Source organism: Geotrypetes seraphini, chromosome 1, assembly GCF_902459505.1.
Source record: "Geotrypetes seraphini chromosome 1, aGeoSer1.1, whole genome shotgun sequence".
NCBI classification, from domain to species: Eukaryota; Metazoa; Chordata; class Amphibia; order Gymnophiona; family Dermophiidae; genus Geotrypetes; species Geotrypetes seraphini.
Window position 1 is genome coordinate 305,232,093 of NC_047084.1, and position 20,826 is coordinate 305,252,918.

Sequence of the window (20,826 nt, forward strand, 5' to 3'; positions counted from 1 at the left end):
AAGCCTCTTTCTCTGTCTGTGATTGTGTGAGCTCTCCTCTGATTCATCAAACATGTGATGTGCTGGAATCTGTTTTAGCATCTTTTTTATCTTCAGATTCATCATGCGGGTGACGTGTTCAATCCTGGGACTGTGTGTGAAACAGAATGACCCTAGGCTAAGGGATTCAGCTGTAAAAGTGTACGTTTCCAATCACATCACACACTTTGATCACAACATCATTAACCTCTTGACATCATGTAACACAGTGAGTAACTTTTATTTAAAAATCATTTATCTACAAATATCTTGTGCAATAAATAATACATCAGTTTATACACCTGTTAGTGCACATCCTGTGAGTGTTAGAACAGCCATCCACATTCCCTTCATTCTGTATTTTTAAAATTTATTTTCCTAGCACAGGTATGATACACACATTTTGCTGTATAAAACATTTACTAACCAAATTTTTAAAAAAAACGGTTCAGCTTCTTCTGTATAGCACTTCTGTATTAACAAAAGATCTAGTGATGCTTTTTCCCCCTAAGCTTTCAAAGAAAAAACAAACTTTTGCTTGTGTGAGAACTTCAGTGGGGTTTTATCTGGTATTATCTTAACATGAAGGTTCATGTCTTAAATGTAAGAAATCTAGAAAACAGGCTTGCATCCTTTTGTGTAAATAGATGGAAAAAACTAGAGCTCACCTGCAAAGTCGGGCCACTGTGTCCTTCGTTGACTGCTACTAGAGAAGACTTCGGGTGTGCTGCAAGTAATTTCAGCAGATGGGAGGCCCAGGGAAGCAGGCAGAGGGCAGAGCCACACACTTAGGATCCAGAGGTGCCTGTGGGTCGCAGGATGTGGCAGGAGGTAGAATAGGGTTCACAACAAACGTCCTTGAGCTGGCAGAGAGCCATAGCACTTGCTAATGTTATACAGTTGGAGTCCAGGAGCCAGCACATGCATGAGTGGGGAAGGAGGGCCAGGAGAGGCAAACTGAACATGTACGTGGCCTTTTAAGTGGCCCTGGATAGGTTTTTGGAGGTCAGAAACCCCTAGGATAGCCATGGGAAGCAGCAGAGGCAGCTGGGGTTCCACCTTGGCTCAAGCACCAATGGGGAAATCCCATGACAAGCGCAGTAGGTGGTGAGGAGTGCTTGGCTATTTGCAGCAATGCTCTAGAGCTACTGTGGCCCCAAGATAGGTACTTGGAGGACAAAGGGATTGAGGGGTACAGATAGGAGTAGAGGTAGGTTATAGGGATAGGATTAGAGGATTAGAGGTAAGTTATAAAATTAGTCAAGGACCACTGTTCAGGCAAGTAGGCCTGATGGGCCGCCGCGGGAGCGGACCGCTGGAGACCTAGGACATTGCAAAGATAAATAGGATTTTGGTGCAAGGAGATCATTGCAGGTTAGAGGGCTTGGGGCATGTTAGAAAAGCTTCAAGGATATGGGGAGTCATGTTAACCTTGTCACGTGCAGGTCTGCTGTAAGCAGGGTGTGAGGGCAGAGCTGTGCAGAGTGAATGTGAGCAGTCTCGCAGCTGGGTTTCTGAAAGTTTATGGAAAGGAATAGACTTAGCAGATAAAGACAGATTGTTCACCCTTTCCAAGGTAGGGAGAACGAGAGGCACTCTCTAAAGTTGACAGGGGGTAGATTCAAATGTAAGGAAGTTCTTCTTCACCCAGAGAGTGGTAGAAAACTGGAACGCTCTTCCGGACTCTGTCATAGGGGAAAACACCCTCCAGGGATTTATGACAAAGTTGGACAAGTTCCTGCTAAACTGGAACGCAGGTAAGGCTGGACTCATTTAGAGCACTGGTCTGTGACCTGGGGGCCGCTGCATGAGCAGACTGCTGGGCACGATGGACCACTTATGTTCTTAAGTGTGGGCAGTATAAAAAAAGAGTGATGGGAGTGTTTTGGGTCCCTGGTAAGATTGGGTAAGAGCTGGTAGGAGAAAAGTAATTTTAGCAATGTTTAGATGACATAGGATGTAAAATAATAGTGAGGGAGTGTGTGGCACAGTGGTTAAAGCTACAGCCTCAGCACCCTGGGGTTGTGGGTTCAAACCCATGCTGCTCCTTGTGATCCTGGGCAAGTCACTTAATCCCCCCATTGCCCCAGGTACATTAGGTAGATTGTGAGACCACCGGGACAGAAAGGGAACAATGCTTGAGTACCTGAATAAATTAATGTAAACCGTTCTTAGCTCCCTTGGGAGAAAATGGAATGAATTAATAAATAAATACTTGCTGTGATGTCATCAAGACTGATGACAGCTTTAAATTCTAAACTGCACTGTTTGGTATTGGGAGGGTAATCCTGGTTAAGCAGAACACTTCATGCCTAAAGGCTTTTTGGGTGACTGATAAGAGTTTGTCTGTGTGAATGGCAGTGACAAGGTACCTGTCTGAGTAATGGTGCAAGTGTGAGCTACTTAGAAAGTAGAGAGCCAACACACTTAAGGATAGGAATCTCTGCAGGGACAGGAGAGTAATTGGCAGAGGAAGCAAATATATTTGAGATCTAATTACAGGTTAACAACCTGTTAGCCTGCACTTTTTCTGAAACAGAAGCTGGCTTTTTGATAACTGACACAGAGGGGCAAGATGCACAATGCTATGACAACATGGTAATAAATACCGTGTTGGGAGCAATTTTCATTTACAGGGTGGTTCTCAGCACAATAATATGCAAATTATATATGTGCTATTTGTGCAGAGCAGCCCCAGTAAAAGGGGGAGGAACTGAGCATGGCGCCTGCTCAGAAGTGCAAAGGGATAGGCACAGCTCCTTTCACACACACCCCGTCCATCCTCTCTGCTTGGTGTTTTTGGTCCCTTGTCTCCTGCTGCTGCTTTCCCTGTCAGCTCAGCTGATTGTGGTTCTAGTGCTGTGATCAGCTGAGCCGACAGGGGAAGCCCCAGACAGCTGTATCCTGCTACCTCATGCCACCCAGCTGCCAAAAATGTCTGGGGAGAACATTATGGCATCAAATGTGTACACTGATCCAAGACTTTGTTTATAATGTTGCAAACTAGTACTATTGGTAGTGCTTGGAAAATTCATATTTAATATTTTTTTAAGGATATGTACATACCGGGTTCCATTTTATCCACAAATGAAGTACTGCATTATTTATTCATTTGTTTGTTTGTTCACTTTTCTATACTGTAAGTACTTGAGTTTATTTTCTCTTAGTGCCTTGAAAATCAGGGTTGAATTTTGGCCTGATTGAGTAGAGTAGCCGATTTTTGTTATAGGAAAAATGAGACGAACTGTTGGTGGGTGTTTGTTTTTTTGGGGGTTTTGTTTTTTGGGAGGGTTGTATTAGGCGTGAAGGGAATTAGCTTTGGGCATGCAATGAGGGTTTTGATGGGCAAGTGAGTATTTGGTTAAAGAAATTTAGGCCCAGATTATGTAAATGGTTCTATCGGCAGTGCCTACTTTAAAATGGCCGCCGATCACATGTCACTTATGCAATAGTGCTGTTTATTAAACAGCTTTGGGAAAGGTAGGTGCTGGAAATGCAGGCCAAGGGTTACAAGGTCTATATTTGCGGCGCCTACCTTTCACATGAATTGTGCCTGTGGAGGCACTTTATGCCGCCTATTGCCACTTCCAACTTTAGGCCTACAGTGATGTTAGGTGTCGTAAAACACCTCCATAGGCATGATGAAGGCACTATTTTTTAAGGTTCCAGAAGGCGCAATGATGCATTCCTTTATCAGCGCCTCTACCATCTTTCCCGGTACCGAGGTCAGACTCACTGGTCTGTAGTTTCCCAGATCACCCCTTGAACCTTTCTTGAAGATCGGTGTAACATTCGCCACCTTCCAGTCTTCTGGAACCCTTTCCGATTTGATCGACAGATTGGCTATCAGTTGAAGCAGTTCAGCTATAGTCCCTTTCAGTTCCTTGATTACCCTCGGATGGATGCCATCCGGTCCTGGGGATTTATCATTTTTAAGCCTATCAATCTGCCTGCATACCGTCAACCCTGTCAGTTTCCCGTTTTCATTTCCCGCGTATAGGCTGTTGGCTGTATGTTGCATATATACTCTTCGGTAAACACAGATACAAAAAATGTGTTCAGTTTGTCGCCAATGGCTTTGTCCTCCTTTCTAACAAATCTAGTAGTGAACTCAAGACAGATCAACCAACATACACTATTTTTCAGTGGTAAGAAATGTACTATTTTATGGGGTGTCAGAAAGACCTTTGAAGACAAACTTCATAAGATTCTTAGGATCTTCATTCATCCCCTATGGCTTTATGAATAGTCATTTAGATTAATTATTATATAAATAAGGTAATAACTTAGCTTTTTTCTTTTAATTCTTTTTAACTTCTTTTTTTCTTTTTTCTATTAAATGTATTGCATTGCTTTCTCTAGCGGTCAGCATATATCGCTCCCCTGCCGACGCGTTTCGCCTATCTTTGTCAAGGCATGGGGTCTAGATCATTAAATGCTCCTGTCTGTAGTATTAAGCCGCTGAATACTACAGACAGGAGCATTTAATGATCTAGACCCCATGCCTTGACAAAGATAGGCGAAACGCGTCGGCAGGGGAGCGATATATGCTGACCGCTAGAGAAAGCAATGCAATACATTTAATAGAAAAAAGAAAAAAAGAAGTTAAAAAGAATTAAAAGAAAAAAGCTAAGTTATTACCTTATTTATATAATAATTAATCTAAATGACTATTCATAAAGCCATAGGGGATGAATGAAGATCCTAAGAATCTTATGAAGTTTGTCTTCAAAGGTCTTTCTGACACCCCATAAAATAGTACATTTCTTACCACTGAAAAATAGTGTATGTTGGTTTGTTCTCCTTTAGCACTACCTTCATTCCTCGGTCATCCAATGGCCCCACCGCTTCCTTCACGGGTCGTTTCCCCTTAATATATCACAAGGGGCCTTATCAACCCAGAGGAATATTGGTCACAATATGACCTACAAGCGAAGATAGAAGAAGGAGTTGATTTCTATGATCACTGGATGAAAACTAGCACATCCATTTTAGATAAAATTGCCCCTAAACGAAAGAGTAAAAGCTGCTCAAATAAATACAGCAAATGGTTCGACATCGAACTCCTAACAATGAAACAATCAGTAAGACGTTTAGAAAGAATCTGGAAAAAAACAGGAAAACAGTCAGACCGAAATAACTGGAGATCCAACATAAAACTCTACAAACAACAGATAAAAGAAAAACGCAAAACATTTTACTCATCCAAAATTAAACTCGTCTAACATTAGCTCAAAAGGAGCTAATACAAAAGAACTGTTCTGAAAAGGATTCAGGTCCCAATTCCTGCCCCATACTTTCTCTGTCTCTGTCATATGTAAGTCAGGTACCTGGGGACACATCTTAAAGACCAGAAACCATCTTTCAAATATGTCCGTCTTTTATTATGAGTTTCACATATTTATACGAATCAGGTTTGCCAGCATGTGTCAGCATGTGACGTAAGGTCACATGAAACTTTAAACACATCAGCATTTTTCCTATCTAGAGATTGAAGTCCACAGAGGGTCAGAAAAAGCCTTGACCAGCAGAGCTTCTTAACTAAAGCTGTCTGTAAATACGGCTTAACAAAACAATTGAATTCACTTCACTACAACTCTGTTTAAACATTCATGTCAAAGAAAGAAAGACAAACATAGATGTCCTTATACCATCTTCAAAGAAGGGAAAGATAAACAGGGCCTACCTTTGCATCTTTAAACAACATATGCCTAAGGACACTTACTAAAGTTCTGATACGTGTCCGTTCAATTCCCCTCTTACGTCATGTAAATGACGTCACAAATACACAGCATGAGCTGGAAGGGAGTGATACCCTAGGTATGTCTCTCAAGGAGGGGTCTTTTTAGGAGCTGTAGTACGAATAACACAGTACATGAGCAGTCAAGATAAGAGTGCAAATAATAAGAGATTATGCATTCAACTAAAGTGCTGATCCCAAGAATTAGATAAATCAGAGTTACATTTGAACTCAGCAAAGAGGTCTGCTAATTTCTGAATGTCCATAGGAGGACCTATATTGTCAGAAAGAAAAGTACAACAGCATAAAATACTGAGGAGAATTTTTCAGAATTCTCAGCTAGAATCATATCTAGGGCCATATGATTTTGAGAACCATCTGAGAAGTGGAGCCTAATTGATCAGTAATACCTTGCAAGGCGTTCCTAGAATAGTTCACAAAGCGTTGCTGATTATAATAATTTTAACTAATCCGATCAACATTCTTATTAATAGTAATAAAGGGAATAAGGAACTCAAACCCAGCCTTAACCTGAGCTCGGGCCTTAAATTCATCTGGGACCCCTCTTGGGACCCCTATAGCATCTATGTATACATGTGATCAGATTTATATCAAGACAAATAAAAGGAAAAACCATGTGAATAGGAAGGATGCCTTTCAGAAAGAATATGCAGAAGCATGGTAACCTTAACTAAAGTGCACTGGCCTATCCACTGGCTGGGTAGCTTAACAGGGAGCCAAAAGTCTCCATAAAGCCAGTAAATATCAAATCTGATGCAGCAACAATGGGGCATACCTATGAGCCAAGACAGAACAATAACCTGGGGGTAAATTACCTACAAAACTACTCTGTGTCAGATTAGAAACATGACATATGTAATTGCCCTTATAGATGATAACGGCAATATCAAGCTTTTGTTGTCCTGGCAACAAAGGGTATTTAGAACACTGCAGTGCACAAAGAGGATAGGTAAATAACCCAAAAAGGCATGGTTGGATACCAGGAGGGAGGTCCAGATGTACGGTTCCTAGATGGGGTCTAGCTTGAGCACATATGTAACAATTACTCTTATTATGTTGATCAGCAGTGAATTTCATCCATTCTAACCAAAGGTTACGTTCTGAAAACCCTACCTCAACAGCCACAATATCTTCAAAAGTGGGATTGGCAATAGCCATCATGTCAGTAAGTTTATTGAATGTAGGGGCCAGTGGGTTAGTATTTTTTTGGGGCCCCCACAAAATGGCGGGAGAAGATGAGTGGAGGTAGATAGATCCCATAAGAAAACTGATGGGTCGGATAGCTAGACCCACCCTTAAACCACATGTCCATAATGTACATACCTTCATCAGTAGGTCTAGGGTTGTCAATAGTAAGAGAAAGCTTAATAATTTGTGCAGGAACACTTTTCCTATAACAGTGTCCAACCTTATGAAGGGTCATACAAGTAAGCAGTGATTTACCATTTTGGTCCACTGTTTTTCAGGGTATTTTCTAGTTTATAAGCCCAGTCAGTATTAATATTCCACCCTACCACTCCCCAGAATGCACACTTAACCCCCCAACGTAAGTCAGTAACATATACATATATGTCCTTAGTTTTAGGAATCTCTGAGGACCAATGGCACAGCCTTGGGATATCAATTGATGAACAGTCCACAATGTCACAATACTCAAAGGAGAAGGTGGCAACTTGCACACTGCTGGAATTATACCAAAGGGTAGCATACTATCTGTCTTTTCTGGATTCCAATTGAAGGACAGCCTTTGCGAGGGAGTAGTCCAGCTTGACGTCGTGTTCGCAAAGAGGTGTCGGGGGTGCTGTTTACAGCAGGAGTGTCATTTACAGATGGGTATGGGCAGAAAGTGTCGTGGACCCAGAACACATCATCCCTGTAGACCCAGTTAGAAATGATCCATACAGGGAGAAAAACTAGCAGCAGCGGTGCCAGTAAGAGAATGATAAAGTTGGTAGAATGCTGCAATGAGATCATTATGTTGTTCTACTGGAGGAGGTGAAATCTGCGCAGGGAAGACTTGCTTCTGGGGTTTTAGGTTAACCCTCTTCAAGCGACTTGCGTGGATCCAAACAGGAAACTCCTCAGTGAGTGCAGCGGGCCTGGTCACAGCGATCACAGTAGTGGGAAGGCCAAAGGGGAAATCTGTCTGCTTCCGATCCTTGGAAAGCTGCTGGATAATCACCAGGCTGGAAAAAATGGGTAGGAATCTGTGGAGAGAAAGGAGAAGTGCAAGACACGTTTCTTTGAACAAGCCCTAATATTTCAATTAGCTTTTAGACGTATTCCTCCTGTATCAAAGGAAAATCTACCCATGGGGCAGGGAAAGGTCATCCCGTGAGAATCTCAAAGGGAGAGCAGCCAGATGTCTGTGCATACAGAAAGAGATACTTGAAAAGAAATGCTTGAAAAGCATTCCAAATATCATTCAGCAGCTGTACTCCAATGTGATCCAAATAAGAGATAGAAAACAAGAGAAACCATGTTGCCTGTACTGAATGTGGCAACATGCAACAATACCAATTCATTCACTTAGCATAGCCATGGCAAAAGAGAGACAATACTCACTTACTTAAGGTTCTTAATTGAACAATCCAAAAAGATATGTTTTTTCGTGCTTCATATAACTATTATGCACTTCAGAGAGACCATACTGATGTACTGAATGTATTCAGAAATGTATATTGAATGGATCATATGTAGGGAACACCACGAAATAAACGCTGTATAAAGTAAAACTTTTTTCTTAAACATATAACCCTTAACTAAACTATATTCAGAATATAAAAGCTATAAGTAAAAGAACATTGCGCAGTTAGGCTAGTAAGAAGTGGAAAAAGAGCTCTAGAAGTGGCCACTAAACTAAAACAAGTAGACATGACACAGACAAAACATAAAGTTTTAAGCGTGGAGTTATTACTCCATCTGTCAAGTGTGCAGGGCTGAATTTAACTCTGCAAATAAACACATTGATATAAAAAAACCAAAACAACAAATAATGTATATCATAACCATCTCATATTTGAAAAAAGGCATAAAGCTAATGTCTCTTTGGAGCGTCTCTATCTCTGCAGTGATAAAGAGGACCCGTGGAAAACATTAGAAATATCTGTGCCAAAATGGATCTGGGATGGCTATGTATAAATCCGGAAAAACCCATTTTAAATTAGCAACATCCTAATTTCAGCTAAAACAATAGAAAGGAATTGTATTTTCCAATTTATTTTCAATTCACAACCGTGCCAGCTGTAATTATCGAGCTATATATCTCTGTATCAAGGAGCAAAAGGTCAAGAATGAAAATATCACTAGCAAGAAGTTAAAATGTCGAGCGAGCACTACGATAACCAATACCATGATATTGGGCAATGAATAAGGGAGAGCTAGCAGCTGGTATCCAGGGTTTCCCCTCTTTGCACCAAAGTCCGTCCAAAAGGGCGGCTTTGGGCACCTGCCAAACGCCAGGCATCAAATTCAGAGGAGGGGGTGGTAACAAAGGACTGAAGCTGTGAAAAAAGAGAGGAAGAGAATCCTGTTCACCCTTGAGACCCAGAAGCCTATTTAAAAGAAGGGCTTGGACATCGTGAAAAGTATGAAGGGTAATGGGGTGACCTAGGATCAGAAAAGTAACCATCTCTACCACCATAGCACAAGCAGCCAGGGCTTTCTTGAACAGGAGTGACTATAAAAAAAGGCAACAGAGCGTAACTTACCGCCATGTTCTCCCTTCATGGTGTTACAATAGTCCCAAACAAAGAGATAAAACATGTGGGCATAAGCAGGAAAACCCAAACTTGAGCTAGAAACCAAAGCACATCTTAAATGTCCAACATTTCATAAGTCCATCTGATAAGAGCAGTCATTTCAGAAACCAGGGTCTGTCTCAAAATCTGGTCATAGAAGGAACAAGCAGAGATCCATTGGCGGCAGTGACCAATCATAGCAAGAAAAGTAAGCATGTCTTTCTTGGTAGCTGGGCGGGGCCGACCCAGAATAGCAGCAGTGCAGAAAGTGCAGATTTTCCTCTGACCATGAGACAGGACAAAACCCAGGTATTTCACTTCAGATGTACACCAGTGCAGTTTATTTCATGACACCTTGTGACCACACACAGACAACCATTATAAAAGGTACAAACTATCAATCGGATAGGTCTCCTGAATTATGGAACACAAAAAGTTGTACAAAATAAGAATAGGACCATGAGGGGCAGTGCATGACTTGTAGAATAGCCCGAAGGACATTCCACACTAGGTATACTGTTGCTTAAAGGTGAAGGCAAAAAAGGAGCTGAAAAGCTTCACCAAAGGGACTAAAATAAAACATTCTTTAGGACAATGACAGAAAAAAAAATCATTGGCTGCCGGTGGAATGGTGGAAGAAACATAAGGGCAATGAGAATTACCAAAACATTAACAGCCCGAAAATCTAGGACGAAACAGGGAATGCCATCAGCTTTGGCAACAAGAGCGATGGGCGTATTATAAGAAGAGATGGTGGTTTTGATAATGCCGGAGAAAAGTCAAGAGACGAGCAGTGGAATCTCACCTTACTGCTTTATAAAACCAAGAATGAGTAACTTCAAAGAAGCACTATAGGGGGTCAGTGGAAGCCCAAACAGAGAAGTCTGGGGGAAGGGACAAAAACATTCATGCACAGACCCTGATAATGAAAGCAAAGAACAGATTAGCTTTGCTCTGCACAAGAAAGAAAACCTTTAAAACGGAATTTTTTCTTTTTCTTTTTTCTTTTTTTAACTACAAGGGAAAGATCTTAGACTGATTCAAACAGCGCTTTCAATTCATTCCACATAACAGCATGTCCTACCTCAGTAGTAAACATTGGTGACACAGAAAGATGGGAGCAAAAGAAAAATGTCATACACACACACAGCCGTACAAGTCTCATTTGTCTAGGAGTAAGTGCCTTTATGACTCATTACAAAACCCATATAACAATGCAAAAATATTCGCTTATCTTACCTTATAAGCGAGGTACAGTAATAAGAGACAATAAAATCTTATACTCTATAAAAGTTTTAACCTTACAAATGACAGAGTGGGCAGGGGGGTTCTATAAATAATTTCATTCTTTCCGAAAGAATGGCAGCTGCTTATATATATGAGGGGCGCTTACCAAAAGTACCCCGAGATTTTTCCCAAAAAAACTCCATAATAGAACCCAAAGCTTGAACTTAAAATAAAGGGTTGGGTACAGGTCACCACTACCCAGTGAGTATTAAAGAACAGAAAAAATTCAGAAATACTCACAAAATACCGGTGATATCATCTGCCCATCCCGGACAAGCCCCCAACTGAAAAGGATTCAGGTCCCAATTCCTGCCCCATACTTTCTCTGTCTCTGTCATATGTAAGTCAGGTACCTGGGGACACATCTTAAAGACCAGAAACCATCTTTCAAATATGTCCGTCTTTTATTATGAGTTTCACATATTTATACGAATCAGGTTTGCCAGCATGTGTCAGCATGTGACGTAAGGTCACATGAAACTTTAAACACATCAGCATTTTTCCTATCTAGAGATTGAAGTCCACAGAGGGTCAGAAAAAGCCTTGACCAGCAGAGCTTCTTAACTAAAGCTGTCTGTAAATACGGCTTAACAAAACAATTGAATTCACTTCACTACAACTCTGTTTAAACATTCATGTCAAAGAAAGAAAGACAAACATAGATGTCCTTATACCATCTTCAAAGAAGGGAAAGATAAACAGGGCCTACCTTTGCATCTTTAAACAACATATGCCTAAGGACACTTACTAAAGTTCTGATACATGTCCGTTCATGTTCAACATAGTTACAAATTTATTTGACACCACACGCCACACTCAATCCATGCATAATATCAAGCTACCCTCAGCAAATGATCTAGCACAACATTTCGATTCAAAAATTAAAAACCTAAGAAATAACCACTCGACAATTGTCGCATGCGAACTTCAATCAACTGATATACATGGAAATGAAATACAAGCGGACATGATTTGGAGTTCCTTCCACAATTTCGAATGGAATAACTATATCAAGTTATATAACAAGTACGCTAAATCATACTGTGTCCTGGACTCATGTCCCCCAGAAATTATGAAAACAGCTCCATTAGACTTTAAACTATCACTGTTGAATTATTTAACCAATAACCTAACCAATGGAAAATTCCTCACTAATAATGGTCATATCATAATAGCCCCAATTTCAAAAAATCGTAAAGAATAATCAACATCAGTAACCAACTATAGACCAGTAGCATCCATTCCATTCATTGTGAAAATCATGGAAGGATTGGTACACACCCAACTGTTGGAATATCTCGACCAATTCTCTCTTTTGCATGAAACTCAATCTGGTTTTAGGCCTCTGTTTAGCACTGAGACAGTAATTGCGGCTATCCTGGATAATTTGCGCTACTTGTTTAGTAAGGGCCTTAATGCCCTGATCATGCAATTTGACATGAGCTCTGCCTTTGACTTGGTGGACCATGAGAAACTGTTACAATGCCTAGATGCAATTGGAACCAGAGGAGAGGTATTAAACTGGTTTCGAGGTTTCCTCATATCCCGTACCTACCAATTATGATCTCTCTGATACATGAAGAAATTCATCTTGCATGCCACAGGGGTCACCATTATCCCCTCTGCTCTTCAATGTTTATATGTCCTCATTGGGTGTGCAACTATCCCAGCTGGAGATAAAACTATTTAGCTACGCTGATGACTTCATGATAATTATCTCAGAAGTCACCCCCAAAACAACAGAAGTACTAAATCGGACGGAGCAAAGGATGACTGAGTTCTGACTAAAGCTTAATCCAGAGAAAACAAAATTTTTTATACCATCGCCACACCCACTTGACACTAAAGCATCACTGTGCATCAATAACCTTAGTTATCCCATTCAACCCACTATGAAGGTATTGGGAGTAATACTGGACCAGAGTCTGACCATGAAAGACCAGGTAGACTCCTTGATTAGAAAGATCTTTCTCACCCTCTGGAAGCTTCGGTCCATCAGAGCTTACTTCGATGTCTCATCATTTAGAATTTTGGTACAATCCCTCATACTGAGTCAATTCGATTATTGTAACATTGCCTACTTGGCACTCTCCCAGAAAAATATGCGGCGATTGCAACTGGTACAAAATGCAGCGGTTAGGCTTCTTTCTGGATTGAAGAAGTTTGATCATGTAACACCTTCCTATCGACTTCTACACTGGCTGCCGATGGAAGCACGTGTGAAGTTCAAGTTTGGTTGTTTTTGCTTCAAGGTACTTTATGGCTTAGCCCCTAAATATATAACAGACCTTTTCTCTTTCACAACCAACAGACATAGGAGAAGTTCACATCTGAACTTTGTTTCTCCACCGGTTAGAGGTTGTAAATTTAAAAGTCATCACCAACATCTTTTCTCACATCAAGCACCATTATGGGGTAAAGACCTGGAACAACTGCTCGTGCCTACTACTTATAGGGAATTCAGGAAACGCCTAAAAACACATCTGTTCCTGAAGTACTTTGGTAACTGACCTATACAATCTTAGTCCTCAACAAATGATCTTTAGAACTGTAATTCACTAACTCTGAACTTTGTTTATTCCACTCAATCTATAATACCTTTTTAATCATTGTAAATCGCATAGAACTTCACGGTCCTGCAGTATATAAACTGTTATTATTATTATTATTATATCGAAAGAATGGCTTGAAGATTTTCACCTCCTTGGCTATTTTTTCCTCGTTGTCTCTTACCGCCTTATGGCACCTGCTTTGATGCTGTTTGAGCTTTTTCCAGTTTACATCCGTTTTTGACCTTTTCCATTCCTTAAATGAAGTTTTCTTGTCCCTGATCGCTTCCTTCACCGCTACAGTGAACCACGCCAGTTCCTTGTTCTTTTCCTCTTGGATTCCTTGTTGATACGCGATATATACAGATTTTGCACCTCAGTGACTGTGTCCTTGAAAAGAGATTATGCTTGCTTTAGCGTCTTTACAGTGCTTATCCTTTTCTTGATCTTTCCCACCATGAGTCTCATCCCTTCGTAATTCCCTTTTCAGAAGTTCAGCGCCGTGGCCGTCATTCTGGATCTGTGTTTCGTTCCTGTGTCCAGATCGAAGCGGATCATATTATGATCACTGGTTACCAGCGTCGCCTCTTACTTCTACACCTTTCGCCGGTCCTCTTAGTCCATTTAGAATTAAGTCCAGAACTGCGTTTCCTCTCATATTTTCCTTGACAAGATGTTCCAGGAAGCAATTGCCTATAGCATCCAGGAACTTGGTCTCCCTACCGCAGCCGGAGGTGCCTAGGTTACAGTCTATCCCTGGATAATTGAAGTCGCCCAGGATAACTGCGTTGCCTCATTTGCAGTTGGGTTTAATCTCGTCCATCATTTCTCCATCAATTTCTTCGGACTGCCCTGGGTGTCGGTAGTAGATGCCAATCTTCATTTCCGTTCCATTTGTTCCTGGAATTTTGGCCCATAGAGACTCAATGTTATTGTTTGATTCCGGAGTGTTCTCTCCGGAAGGCTCAATTCCCTCTTTGACATATAGGGCAATGCCTACACCTTTTTGAACCACTCTATCTCTGCAGTATAGCTTGTATCCCGGTAGCACAGTGTCCCAGATGTTTTCCTCATTCCACCATGTTTCCGTGAGGCCGATGATATTAAGGTTATCTTTTTGTGCCATAGCTTCTAATTCACCCATCTTATTCCTTAGGCTTCTTGCATTCTTGTACATACACTTGACTTTGCAGCCTGTCACTTTCTTGCATTTCTTTTTCTTTTGTATCCCTTTCGATCCTTCAAGATTTCTGTCTTGCCTATGATCCGGTGAGTCTTCCCTGCTATCTTCCTGCACGGTATCCTCTGGGTATACCAGTTCCCGAACCATCGACTCTCGGTCGACTGTTGGCTATCCCCTTCTTCCTAGTTTAAAAACTTCCCAATTTCTCTCTTGATGTTGCTTGCAAGTAGACTTGTTCTGTCTCCGTTGAGGTGGAGTCCATCCTTCCTGAATAGCTTGCTCTCCCCCAGAACGTCGTCCAGTTGCGCATGAAGTGGAATCCTTCTTCCTCACACCAGCGCCGCATCCATGCATTGACTGCTTGCAGCTCTGTCTGCCTCTTCTCGTCAGCCCTGGGTACTGGCAGGATCTCCGAGAATGCTACCCTCTGCATTCTGGTCTTCAGCTTCCTTCCTAGCATCCGGAACTGGTCCTTCAGTACTTCCCTATTGTAGTTCCTTTTGCCCACGTTGTTTGTCCCCACATGGATCACCACCATTATATCTTCCTCTTCCATGCTGTTGATGATCCTGTCGATGCTGCTCATTATGTCTTCCACCTTGGCTCCCAGTAGGCAGGTCACCAGCTGATCCTGTCTTTCTCCCTGCTATGTGGCTGTCGACTTGTCTGATGATGTAGTCCCCCACGACCATTATTTTTCCAACAACCAAAGTGAGGCTTAGCGGCCTGTAGTTTCCCGCTTCATCCCTGTGACCACTTTTGTGAATAGGGGCCACATCCGCTTTTCTCCAATCCCCAGGAACCACTCCCCCAGAGATTGGTTGAACAAGTCTTTAATAGGACACGCCAGAACCTCTCTGAGCTTCCTCAGTATCTTGGGATGGATCCCGTCCGGTCCCATCGCTTTGTCCTCCTTCAGTTTTTCAAGTTGTTCAAAAACATTTTCCTCCTTGAACGGCGCAGAGGTTTGTGTTCATTATAGCTATGTTCTTTGGCTTCTATTTTATTGTCCTTTTGTTCTGCTGCCATGTTTAGAATATAAAATCACATTTTATGTTTGTTTCATGCAATGAACAATTTCAAATCATAAGTTGGCAAGTTGTTATGCGGTAGTTTTGGATGCATTAGTTAGTTCTCACTTTGGAAGGAATGATGTTTGGCTGGCTGAATCATTTTTTTTTTTTTTTTAATGTATCTATTTTTCATGAATGAATATATAGGGCCTCTTCTATCAAACTGCACTAGCAGTTTGTAGCGCGGTGAATCACGCTGAATGGCTCATCATGCTCCTAACACTCATAGAGTTCCAATGAGCATCAGGAGCAGCACGGGCCATTCAGCGCTGCTCTCTGCATTAAAAACTGCTAGTGCAGTTTGATAGAAGAGGCCCTTAATGTTTCAGACTAAAGCTGGGTACTCCATCAGCCAAGATGCTTCTTCCTAATTTTCAGGTTCTTTAATTGTTCAGTAACAAAGAAAGCACCGATATTAACTCAGCCATGTAGAAATGTTTAACACTGAAATACTTGAATGTGATTTCTTTTATAACATGTGCTGTAAGAGAACATAATCTGGGTTGTATTTGATATACTATTCTTCGCCATCTGAGCGGTTCACAATCTAATCAGGTACTCTTAAGTAATTTTCCCTATCACGGTGGACTCACAAACTAACTATAGTACCTGGGGCAATGGAGAGGTAAGGAACATGCCCAGGATCACAAGGAGTGACACTGGGCTTGAACCCTCCAGGGTGCTGAGTCAGCAGCTCTAATCACTGGGCCACTTCTCCAGTTCATGGTATGCACAATACAGATTATTTATATTAAAATAGATAAGCAACTGTAAACATTTTTATGGAATAATGTTTACAGTTGCTTATCTATTTTAGTATAAATAATCTGTATTGTGCATATTTTACTTTGAATAAGTTAGGGTTGTATTTTGTTACTCAGTATCTTTTATTGAATTGTGTTATTTTCTTTTATAAGACATTGTTATTTGGATCTGTATTTTAATTACTTGTTGTAATTACTATAGTGTAAACCGCCTAGAACTGATGGTTTGGTAGTATATAAAAATAAACTACTATTATTATTAGTTTCCTCCTTGTATTTTATACTTACTGTTTTACAGTTAGATGTGCTCATAAGTTTATATACTCCAGGTTAAACTGTGTGTTTTAGTTGTTAAGATTACTAAAGGACATACACTTATGATGATAAATAGATTCACCTGACCAATATTCCTAAATTAAAGACTGGGTTTTTCAGGATCACTCATATTTTCCACAAATGGTACACATCTTACAAATTCTGCCAGCGGTATGTAAGCTTATGAGCACAACTGTACATGTTTTTACTTGATCTGTAGTGCATTTGTTTTTTGGTTTGGTTTTTTTGGTGGAGATTTTTGTTTTGAGTGAGTTTTGGTTTGGTGGTTGTTCACTTTTGTGTAATTTTTTTTTTCTTCTCCCCAGCCTGTGTCGAAGGGGGCTTCTGGTTTCGTATGTTGGGCTCGGGGTTTCATGGAGTTAAATGCCATGGGTAATCGTATGGAGCTGATCGAACATCTAAAACAGTACTCCTCCCAGGGGTACAACCTACCCCTCCTGCTTTTCCCTGAGGAAGAAACCACCAATGGCAGGGCTGGCCTGCTAAAGTTCAGGTAACTGAGCTCACTCAAGGAATTGGACATTTCTATTGGACTTTTACAAGCTTATGCTAAAAGGCAAGTCAAAATCCTGTTTTAAAAGAAGATGAAAAAATCGGTCATGGTGTGGCTCTATCTCAAAGGCCTTTCAATGTCAAATGTTAACTACCAATACAGGGGATGCCATATGTTTTACTAGGAAGTTGAGATAAGAGATAACGTACAGCTTGTTCACAGACATGCCCTACATCAGGGGTGCCCAACACGTCGATCACGATCGACCAGTAGCTCAGGAAGGCAACGCGAGTCAATCGCGGAGCCCATCCTGGGCTCCGTGATAGACTCGTGTTGCCGACCTGATCTACCGGGCCGATCAGCCTTCCTCTCCAGTGTTCTCTCTAGGACCTTTTAGCTGGGCGGTCCGCCCAGCTGTCATCTGCTGCTGCCGCCGCTGCTGAACATTTAGTAAAAAAAACAAAAAAAAACGGCTTGGAGATTTCAGCCCGTAGCGAACTTATGCTCCGTGGCTCTAACGTGTGCGTGCCGGCTTCCCTCCGAAACCGGAAGTTATGTCCGGGGTGGGGGGGGGGGGGGAGAAGGGAAGCCGGCACGCACATGTTGAGAGCCCTGAAGCAAGCGTTCACTATGGGCTAAGGCGGGAGACAGGTTAGTGAAGCATTTCCTCTTCTTGCTGCCTGGTCATAGAAACATAGAAAAAGCGGCAGAAAAGGGCTATAGCCCATCAAGTCTGCTCATTCCAAGTATCCCCCCCTGAATTTACTCCCTTAAAGATCCCACGTGAGTATCCCATTTTTTCTTAAAATTCGTTACGCTACTGGCCTGTTTCCGCGAAGGCAGGACCCGGCAGCATTTCCCCCAACAGCTCGATCGCGATGCTGGTCGGCCGAAGCAGGGAGAGGTTGGGGCGGCGTCGGCTTTCGGGCCTGTTATTGGTGGTGGTTTGGGGCCTGTTATTTGTGGCGGTTTGGGTCCTGGTCCCCGATGACAGTGGCTTGGGGGAGGGCAGGGAGAAAGAAAGAAAAAGTGCAGGCAGGGAGACAGAAGGAAAGAAGAGAAACAGAAAAAAAAGAAAGGGAGGCAGAGAGAAAGAAAGGGCAGGGAGAGAGGAAGGAAAAGTTGGGGGAGGGAACGAGGTCTGGAGGAGAGGAAGCATACAGGCTAAAAGAAGGGAAGAAAGATTGTATGCACAGTCAGAAGAAGAAAGTGCAACAACCAGAGACTCATGAAATCACCAGCCAAGGTAGGAAAAATGATTTTATTTTAAATTTAGTGATCAAAATGTGTCTGAATTTATATCTGCTGTCTATATTTTACACTAAAGTCTCCTTTTACTGAACCGCAATAGAGGTTTTTAGCGCAGGGAGCCTATGAGTGTCGAGAGCAGCGCTGGGCATTCAGCGCAGCTCCCTACGCTCTAAAAACTGCTATCGTGGTTTAGTAAAAAGGGAGGGGTTATATTTGTCTATATTTGTATGGTTGTTACTGAGGTGATAGTGCATAGAGTCATCTGCTTTGGCCTCTTTGAAAAACCCTGGAATAGGAATGATAATTAACATTTTCTATGCGTACAGTGTGCGTTGTGTTTTTTTTTTATTTTATTGTTGGTAGATCATTTTGACTTGGTCATTTTAAAAGTAGCTCGCAAGCCCAAAAAGTGTGGGCACCCCTGCCCTACATGAATTAGACTTGATCCCGGTCCTTGATCTGGGTTAGGTTCTTGGGAAGCTGGTACACAAGGATCTTCGCTAAGATCTTAAGATTAAGTAATGCAGTGGAACTGTGGGTCAGGTTTTATCTTTAAACTAGTTTTTTAGCCCGTTACATTAACAGGTGCTAGAATAGATGTGTAGACTTAGGCATTTCTTTCTTTCTGTATATCTTTTTTTTCTTTCTGTCTCTCTCCCCCTGTCTGTCTTCTGCTCCCCTGTCTAGCAACACCCCTTCTACTTTCCTTTTACCTCCCCCCTGTCCAGCAGTACCCCTTCCCTGCTCGCTGGCCTGTGGTGTACACAAACATGGTAGCTGCAGTGATGCCGTTTCCCAGCTTGGTTTGCCGACTGTTATTCCCCCTCTCTACGCAGTCGGTGCCGAGAATAGCTGGAGGCTGTAGCCTTCTGAGCTGTCGGAAGGGAGAGGAAGCAGCCCATATGGGCATTGGGCCAAGTCAGCCATATATGAATTTCTGGGCGGCAGGGGACCAGCATCTGCAATGCCTCTTCCTTTGCCTTTTGAATGTGGGAAGCTCCTGTTCTGCCCTTCCCTTCCTGAAATGAAATGGAGACCATGGGTACTGTTGATGCTGTGAGCTGGGGATTGAGCCTGGATCTAGTTTTTTCTATTGCGGTATTGGGCACTAGAATTGTGTATTGCCTCCTTGCGTCCTGAGGCAGGAAAGTCGCAGTAGTACCCCTTCTCCCTTACCTGCTCCCTGTCCAGTATCTGCTAGGCCAGACAGCCTCAAGGATTTTGCTAGGCCGGCCCGCCTTGTATTATCAAAGTGGGCCGGCCTAGCAAATGCCCCACGGCTGCTGGTCCATCAGAAGTCAGTCAGCGTCGGAGATAGAGGCAGGAACGTTACTAGGGAAACCGAGGCACGTGTCGCAAACTGCCTCAGGCTCCTACTGTGCTTGTGGCACTATGGAGGCAGGGATCACGCCATTTGAAGTGCGCATGCTCGCTTAGAGTTTTATCTTTAAATATTGTTGTTCTGTTCTAGATTTATATGTTCTAAATAATTGTATTGTTCAGTTCCAACAATATGGATATCAAGTGAATTTTGAAACAAGCTTATAAATAAGCAAGGCTTATTAACCAAGATACTAAGCTAAATGTTATTTTTGTGGAGGAGTATTATCCCAGGACAAGCAGGCATGATATTCTCACATGTGGGTGACGTCATCTACGGAGCCCCGGCGCGGACAGCTTTTCAAGCAAACTTGCTAGAAGTTTCAAGTTTGCACACTGCACCACGCATGTGCGTGCCTTCTGCCCACTAGAGGGCGCATCCCACCTCGTGGTCCTCAGTTCAAATTTTTCCGCGGAGCAAGAAAGCCCTGTGGATCTGAGCTCCAGTGTTTTTGCCTTCTAGCTGCCGCGTTTAGTTTGTTTATTGATCGGATTAATCGCGGTGCTGCTTTATTTTTCGTCCGTCTTACAAAAAAAAAAAAAAAAAAAAAAAAATAATAATTGTTTTTCGTTGGGCTCCGGGGGCTCCCGGAAGCCTGAGCCGGGGAACGTCGGTCGTTCCCGGCCTTCTTCTTTTTCTCGTCGATGTCCCGTCCTGTTACGGGATTCAAGAAATGCAGCCGGTGTGAGAGACTACTCTCCATCACCGACCCTCACCGGTGGTGCATTGTCTGTCTTGGGCCCGAACATCCAACAGCCTCGTGTGATCGCTGTGCTACCTTCCAGAACAGGGCCCTCCGTCGCCGTAAGGCCAGAATGGCGGAATTGTTCGCCGTCGACGCGCCGCCCAAGGCCTCGACGTCGGCCCCGGCTTCGGCCCCGGCCTTGACCTCGGCCTCGGCGTCCTCGGGGGCCTCGGCGTCGCCTCGGCCCTCATCTTCGAAGCCGTCGTCATCGAAGCCAGCTTCGGGTAAGTCCTCTGTTCCATCCC

General features: G+C 42.5%; 1 protein-coding gene across 5 annotated transcripts in view; it reads left to right on the forward strand.

The window, feature by feature from the left end:
- The window catches only part of AUP1 (AUP1 lipid droplet regulating VLDL assembly factor), a 104,640-nt gene that overhangs the window by 19,719 nt on the left and 64,095 nt on the right, over positions 1 to 20,826 (forward strand). For 3 of the 5 annotated variants that reach the window (XM_033955192.1, XM_033955175.1, XM_033955184.1), the window contains exons 3-4: positions 97 to 247; positions 17,017 to 17,204. In XM_033955192.1, the coding sequence (XP_033811083.1) occupies positions 97 to 247; positions 17,017 to 17,204 (339 nt within the window). The remainder of the gene's footprint in view (positions 1 to 96; positions 248 to 17,016; positions 17,205 to 20,826) is intronic. The other 2 variants (XM_033955200.1, XM_033955208.1) reach the window with 1 other exon arrangement.